The sequence below is a fragment of the Capsella rubella genome, unplaced genomic scaffold (assembly GCF_000375325.1).
Source record: "Capsella rubella cultivar Monte Gargano unplaced genomic scaffold, Caprub1_0 scaffold_3, whole genome shotgun sequence".
NCBI classification, from domain to species: domain Eukaryota; kingdom Viridiplantae; phylum Streptophyta; class Magnoliopsida; order Brassicales; family Brassicaceae; genus Capsella; species Capsella rubella.
The window spans coordinates 9,153,821-9,161,651 of NW_006238921.1; the positions used below are offsets into that span (position 1 = coordinate 9,153,821).

A 7,831-nucleotide genomic window follows, 5' to 3' on the forward strand; every position below is an offset into this window, starting at 1 on the left:
TATAACAAACAGGTCATACCGTCATAGTGACTTACTAAGTGCACAACAGAGAAAACTCACATGACCTCTTTAGTTTTATAGATATGAACAGATACAAGGAACAAAGGCAAAAGTACTTGCCATAAGGAAGTCTTTTTTTTTTTTTTATGTCAAATCCTAAATCTAAAACCCAATCCAAAGAGATTGCAATGTGGTCAATCCTGTGGTCCAAATTGATGATAGAAATCCGAATCCACGGTAGAGAAATCGTGGACTATTATGGTCTAATCATATTATTCATACTAAGAAAGAATGTGGTTGAATGGGAAGCTGATTAGTGTGAGATTATTACTCCATTGTTTGGCCTTTTGGTTGAGATAACATCAGCGAATGCATCAAGAAGCTGGCCAGCAAGGCTGCTTGGATCATCCTCTAGAGTCTGCACAAATGTACTCACAACGGACTGCTCCTGAACGGTTGAGCTCAGGCTGAACCATGTCAAGAACCTGACCCTGAATATTTTATCAATGTGGCCTTCACGCTCCAGCCACCTGATCACCTTCACACATTTTTCAAGAGTGTCATCAATCGACGAACTATCACATTCATGGTTCTCTGAGTCATTACTGGTAGAAATAGCTTTCCTCTTCCTGGTCATAAGGAAATCAAACGCAGGATCGTCACCACTCCCATCTGATATTACCAAGCAGTTGTTGTTCGTCTTCCGTTGACCGTTGGACACAGCATCATCATAGTTATCATCATCACCATCAGCCTCAGCAACTGAATTTAACGGCACTCCATTGTCTTCACCTCCAGAGGAATCAGGTGGAGGAGTTAGTTCCTCGTTCAAGTCTGGCACTGAAACTACATTTAGATCAAACTCATGCGGCCGTCGAGATGGCAATTCTACCTCTGGCTCACGGGTTTTCTCACTATCTACATTGTAAAACGCCTCAAGCAAGCCTTCCTCCTGGGCTTCAGCCAGCTGCACATACTTCGAAAGTTGCGCGATTTGGAATCTCGAGGAAATGCTACTCTTCTCCTCTCTATCTGAAGGCTGATCATTACCTACTAAATCAGCTATTCTCTTGTCCTTACTACCCACTGATTGCAATATCTCAACGCTCTTTGTAAAGCATGTAGCGTTGGAATGGCCATATATACCAGCTTCTGTGTAAGAGACAACACGGAATGTGTACTGTGTGCAAGGCGCAAGGTCAGATATTACCATCCTTATCTCAGTTCTACTGCAATCAATAAATAAATCATCCTTAGGCTTCTCTCCTTTCTTGAAACACCATAACTTGTAACCCTTAACATCATTTTCTGCAGCACTAGGTAGCTCAACTAATCGAAGAGTCACTTGTGTTTGTGCAATATCTTCAAAATGAAACCTGCACGCAGCAGGAATTGAATCTGCAAAAGAAAAAAACATAATAGTAACTTATATCATCATTTTCTCTTTCAGACACATTGCAATTAACATGTCTCTAATACAAACCTATGGCTGTACTGACTGACAGTTTCTCTGCCTCTGTTATTGCAGAGGTGCAGAGCCCTTGTACCTCGCCTGCTACAGAAAGTCTACTAACAATACCCCTATCGTTTCTAGCAGCAGGTTCATCAAGAGGCCCGACTTCAACTTCCAGCTTAGACTTAGCATCGCATACAATCTTATGCAATTCACAAAACCGACTAGTGCCATCAAGCATTCTATAACTCAATTCTATCCTATAACACAGAACATCACGCCGTCTTGCTTCCTTAGCTACCATAAGCTGCTTCTTCCAACATCTTCATGAACACACACACACATTGAGTTACATAAAGCCATAAACATTGTATCCTCAAAGAAAAGAGCAAAGGAAGAAACTTTACCCAAGAATTTGAGAAACTTTGCCACAAGAGTAACAACAGAAACATCCATCAAGCTTAATCAGATCCGCATTACTAGTAACTCCAACCTTTTTTTCTCTAAAAGCACACTCAATGTGACACGACAAGCCACAGAACTCAAAATCATCAGGTTTCTCAGCTTCACAAACAAACCAAAGACTAGGATCCTTGTTTTCATCGAAATTATGGCACACACAACAAGAACACCTCTTGCAAAAGGAATCATCTTTAGGCACATTAGCTCTGCAAGATGCATTCTTGCAGATCCATGATGATCTCAAACACCCACCATCTTCTTCATGTTGCTGTTGTTGTTGCTGTTGTTTCTTGCTAAGCTGTTTCCCATTTGATTCGTGCTTCTTGTTTGACTTGTTGTTCGTCTTACGTGATTGCGAGATCTTCGATTTCGTTGAAGATGAATCCATTCTTCTTGTTTACAAAAATTCAAAGTCTTTGTAGCTCTTCTTCATCGAGAAACCATGATTGTGTCGTCGTTTTTGATTCAGTGTAGAAATTTCGGGACATGATTCAGCGATTCGATCTACCGGAGGTGTTTTTCTATGAATCTGGCGTCGCCTGAGAAAACATAGCCGCGGCGGCTCAATTTGGGGGAAAGAGAGAGACGAAGGAGATGAAGTTTAGGAATTCTAGGGTACACGTGTCAATTATTTAAATTATTATTTTTTGATCGTAATCTTTTTTTATTGGGTAACTTGATAAATGACAATTACTACATCAGATTGGGCTTTTTTACTCATAGGGGCCTCTATTTATAAAGCTTTCAAGGTTTAACCTAAACTTTCTTAATGGTTCTATAGCTAAGCTTTAAACTTCGGTTTATTTTGACAATTCATTTCAGGTAATCCGGTTAGTTCAGAAATTCAAATTGTTATAAAAAAAAAACCAAAACAATTAACGATTTGGTTCAGTTATCGGGTTTTCGGTTAACTTTTTTTGTTAATTGAAATTTTGAATCTTTTGTTTAAATTTAGTTAAATCTGGATAATTCTGGCTAATTTGGTTAATTCAGTGCATGAATAGATTTTAAATCTCGGTTTATATCAATCAAATCAGATTTTCGATTAGTTAACGATTCGATTATTTGTTGCCGAACCGAACCGAATAGTTAACTGAATTTATTTTGTATCTTGTCTAATTCTGCTATAACCAAACTTGAACCGATTTACCCAAATTTATTTTGGTTCAGTTTGGAAAATTCGGTTCGGTTTTATTTCTCAAGTCTAGTTAATTTATTTAATCTTTCCGGTTGCTGACTTCAACAATAAGAATGCTGGAATAAATAGTTGATGAAAATAAATTTATTAAATAAAAACAAAACAAAACTTTGAATTAGAAAATAATGTTACTTGTCAGCCTGATATTGTGAGTTTAGGTCAACAAAACAAAAAAAAAAATTCTAAAATGATAATATTATTTTCGGTGTAAAATGGTAACAACCAACTCTTTTGTTTATACAAATGGCAACAACCAACACAACACAAGTGAAAACTTCCAACAACTTAAATTAGTTGTGCCGATGATAAATGTGAACACTATTTTGAGATGGTAAAAAATTACGACATATAAACTTAAGTAGAATCAATGTTTGGTGTATACTGAAACCAAACCAGAACGTGAAAACAAGTGATTCCTATAAAAAAGACATTGTACAAAAAAAGTCAAAATGAAATCTGACATTGAATCCATAAATTGAACTGATCTCATTTCAAAGCTAAAAGATTCTTTAAACGAGGCAATGTATCATCATCTACCTATGGCATATAGGACTATAGGAGGGGGCTTCTCTTCTTCTTATGGTCCACCACAGTTCGCACGACTTCGATCGAGTCCAATATTTTAAAGATGTATGTAACCAAAAACAAAGTTCTATAAGATAAGATGTATTATTACTAGTCAAATTGTTGTTATTAGACTTTGATGACTCTCAAAACTAGAAGTAATTATATAGTACTTAAGCATGTGCATGTATTTACTACTTGGTTGATGACTTATAAATATATTAACACTAACATAACCACAGCCACTTGGTGTTAGTATTACTAAATAATTTCACCCAAATACACAATTTGTTAGAAATCCCACATCATATCAAAAATGTTACTTCAAGTAATATAAAAATGAAGAGTCCATCCGAAGTTGGAAATTCATAGATAGATACAAATATGGTTTCATAGTTAGTCATTTTAATAAGATGTGTTAGAGATATGATTATTTGACATTGTGATTGTAAAACAAAAAAAAAAACGAAAACCATTCTCATTAATTTATATAAATATGATTAATGAGATAGATTCAACATTACAACCTATAATGGATCCAAAAAAGAACAATGAGGGATAGAGAGATTTAGAGGAGATAGAGATGCATGCATGTGTATGTACGCACATAACTAGATAATGATAACATGAAGATAGAGATTGACATGAAAGGCCCATGTGAAATAAGAAGAGAGAAGACTAGAGTGATAAGACTTAAGAGTGTGATATTAGGAAGAAGAAGAAGACCAAAGCTGAGCATTCTTGACTTTACAAATACTCTCTAACACATCTATTGGCATTATGTTCCCTTTCACCACCACCTTCTTGCTCTCTAGCTCGACTTTGTACCATGTCACTCCTGTTCAAGTCACATCCATTTTCATTACTTTCACAAACATTTCTTCTTTAGAAAATGTAATAAATCATTTATATTATAAATAAAATAAAAACCAAAAGAGTTCTTTTAAATGTCAGAACTCTGCAATGTTTGAATTTCTGTTCTACATGTACAAATTTATTAAAATATATATATATTATTCATTGTCATTTCTTTCTTACAACCAAATGATTGCAATTATCATTAAGAGTTAACAAGATCTATGTTTATCCCTAATTAATACTACTAACCATATGAAACTTTCAGTAAAAAAGCTACATTCTATGGACCTTTTCTCAACAATTCAGCTTCACATTTTGGAGTTAGGCATAGAAAACTACAGAACCATTTTGGTTCGTTCTTTGAACTATACTACTACTGCAATTATTGAAGAGGACTCATCATGTCATATGTAATATAATTTGTATAAATGTTTTTTTTTTTCCATAAAAGAAGAGCCTAAAGAAATAAAGAAGATTTGGCGTTACCGTCTAATTTAGAAATATGCTTCTCGACTTTCTTAGCACATCCGTAGCAATGCATTGACACCTTTAGCTCCACTATCTGCCATACATCACCATTCCCATATTTACAATTATTTTATAAACCAAAATCAAAAATACATTAATCTATATAATTTTGGGAGAAACTAATTAATGTGTGGGATAACAAGAAAAAAAGAGCCCTCACACAACTTTTGAAGAGCTAAATAAAACATATATTTTTCACTGTTTCCCAAATATTTTGCTTTGTGATAAGCATTTTTTTACAAAGCTCAAGAAATTTATCATACGTCATATAATGTTTTAGGATGTTGATTTAGTGGGTTATAATAATATATATACCTTAGGCTTAAGATGAAAGGCAAGAGTCTGACGATGATCAGCAGCTACAACATCTTTTAATCTCATGACTTTTCCAGATTTCTCTGTTGAAGAATCTATCAATGGCTTCTTCTCAAACTCTTCATCTTCTTCATCGTCTCCTAGTGTGTTTAGACAGAAACATGAACACTGATTTGTAGGAAGGAAAAGACAATCCCATACTCTCCCAATCTTCTGGAGCTTACCCATTAGAAAACTAATCAAGAGAGTGTGATAAGTTTGGATGATGTTGGGAAGAAGACTAATAAAAAGGAGATGGGTGAGAAAGGAGAGAATATGTGAGAGAGAAGAAGTACTTGCTTGTATTACACACTTACACTGTCTTAAAGAGATGAGAGAGATAGAGAGAATATAAGAGGTGTGTGAATAAGTCAAACATTGAAATGATATTGTAGAGACCAATGAATTTTACAACTAAAAAAAGGTTAAATCTATCATTAGATCTAATGTTAACTTTTGTCTTTAGTTTAGTTTAGAGTTAAGTGGTGAACCAATATTATTATAAACTTCTGATTAGTATGGAGAGTGTAACCACTAATTAAGTAGCTTATCTTTTGTGTTACTTTTAAAACATTGCACAATGTCATTGTCAAATGGAGAGAAATGTATGTGAAATAACTGGTTTAGAAGCATACAATTATATATGGTAGATAATATGATATGACAAGTGATAAAAGAAAGAAAGAAAAGAAGAAGACATAAGTCACATCTCCACGTTCAACAACTCTCCAACATTGACAACAATTTTCTTATGTCATTTTGAAATTAAAACTTTTAAAATTTCAATATAATTCATAATAATGATAAGAGTGAATTAGTGAGTGAGGCATGTGATGCAAGCTAAGTTTAGTGTGTGACTTGTAGAGATAAGCATCTTCTCTTTTGGCTTCACTCTCGCCGCTCGACATATTACATTTTTTTATTTTGATCATCCCATCTCTTTGTCTCTATATACATGATTCGGCTAATTAAATAAAACACATTCAAAAAATTAGTAAACGCTTCGTCTTTGTATGTTAAGTATATAATCTATACTTCTAAATCTCTCATAGAGACTCATATTATAGATAAGATAAACCTGATATTTTAGAACTCCCCCAACCACAAAAATTGAGTAAACTTATATATATGTGAAGAACATGTGAGAGTACCGGAAGAAGGTATAATTATATAATATGCTATAATTGGCTAAGTGCTTTAGGTTAATCACGTGAAAAGACAAATGCATAATTCTTATTCTGCATGCTAAAACATGCTCTTTTTATATTTCCATGCTTAATTATCGAAGCTACATTAATTATGTTCCTACTTCATGTGCTTTATATCATCACTTAATTTATTTATTTAATTTCTGATATATTTATCAATCCTTATTAGCTGGTTTTAATGCTTATAAAATGCATAAATATATTTTATTCTATTATATGTAAGGAGTGCCAAAAACTGAACAAAGAAACACACCCAAGAAAACAAAAAAAAAAAGATACGTAGAAGATTAAAAATAATCAGTTTGATTTGGTCGAAAATTCAAGTTTTTCTTTAGCATATTAAAAATATAATTTGGTATGTTTTTGTGAGAAGTTAGTAAAAACTTCAAAGAAGACTCATTCTTGTGTATAAAAAAAGTTGGCATCAGCACCGCCCACTCTATTATTATTGTACGCATGGCCTCATTGGTCCAACTCACTCTTTTTTTTTTCAATCTTATATTTTTATTTCACTTCTTTTAACATTTTTAGTTGCATCATAACATTTTTTTTTTTTTTACATTTTGTTTTTCCTTCTGTGCATGTCATTGCATGAATCGATTTAATATAATGAATGAATACATCGAATAAACTTCACTTGGAGATGTCAAAAATAAAATAAAAAACACAACAGATCTAATTGGCGACAAGAATCATATAATATTTTTAACAGATAAAAGAATTGATAATTAATATAAAATAGTAAGAAGCTGGATAATAAAAAAAAAATAGTATAAAAGAGCTGAGATTATTTTTTTTATTTCATTTTGGTAACTGGTTGTTTTTAAATTCGTATATCTTATTATATAAACCTTGGTTTTCAAAGTTAGCCATTAACAAGATCGTGACACGTGTCAATTATAAACTATAAGATATTGACACGTGTCGTAACTAATTTTGTTAATATTTGGATAAAATAAAAATATTATTAACCCTATCGAAAAAGAAAATATATAAAATAAATATTATAAAGAATTATATATTAAAAATTATTAATAAATTAAACAAATAACGTAATTTCAGTTATGTCAATTTGGTTTATTAATAAGATAGGGATTTAAAATTTATAATTAACAAGAATATACGGCGGTTTTTGTTTACATAAGAGGATTAAGGTTTCAACTTTAATTTTACAATTAAATCAGGTTATTTGTTGGTTTGGGTATA

The 7,831-nt window shown here is 32.8% G+C and overlaps 2 protein-coding genes across 2 annotated transcripts; both read right to left on the bottom strand.

Annotated features, from left to right (window-relative positions):
- Positions 1-2,489, bottom strand: LOC17892665 (VIN3-like protein 1). The gene is made up of 3 exons (XM_006297191.2): positions 1,861-2,489; positions 1,484-1,776; positions 1-1,398 (listed from the first exon to the last, which is right to left on the bottom strand). The coding sequence occupies exons 1-3, from the start codon at positions 2,301-2,303 to the stop codon at positions 314-316; spliced, it is 1,821 nt and encodes a 606-aa protein (XP_006297253.1). The 5' UTR covers positions 2,304-2,489; the 3' UTR covers positions 1-313.
- A 1,707-nt stretch (positions 2,490-4,196) lies between these two features.
- On the bottom strand, positions 4,197-5,717 carry LOC17891979 (heavy metal-associated isoprenylated plant protein 8). The gene is made up of 3 exons (XM_006298570.2): positions 5,379-5,717; positions 5,022-5,097; positions 4,197-4,515 (listed from the first exon to the last, which is right to left on the bottom strand). Exons 1-3 carry the CDS (start codon positions 5,604-5,606, stop codon positions 4,385-4,387), a joined length of 435 nt encoding a protein of 144 aa, XP_006298632.2. The 5' UTR covers positions 5,607-5,717; the 3' UTR covers positions 4,197-4,384.
- Between the last annotated feature and the right edge of the window lie 2,114 nt (positions 5,718-7,831).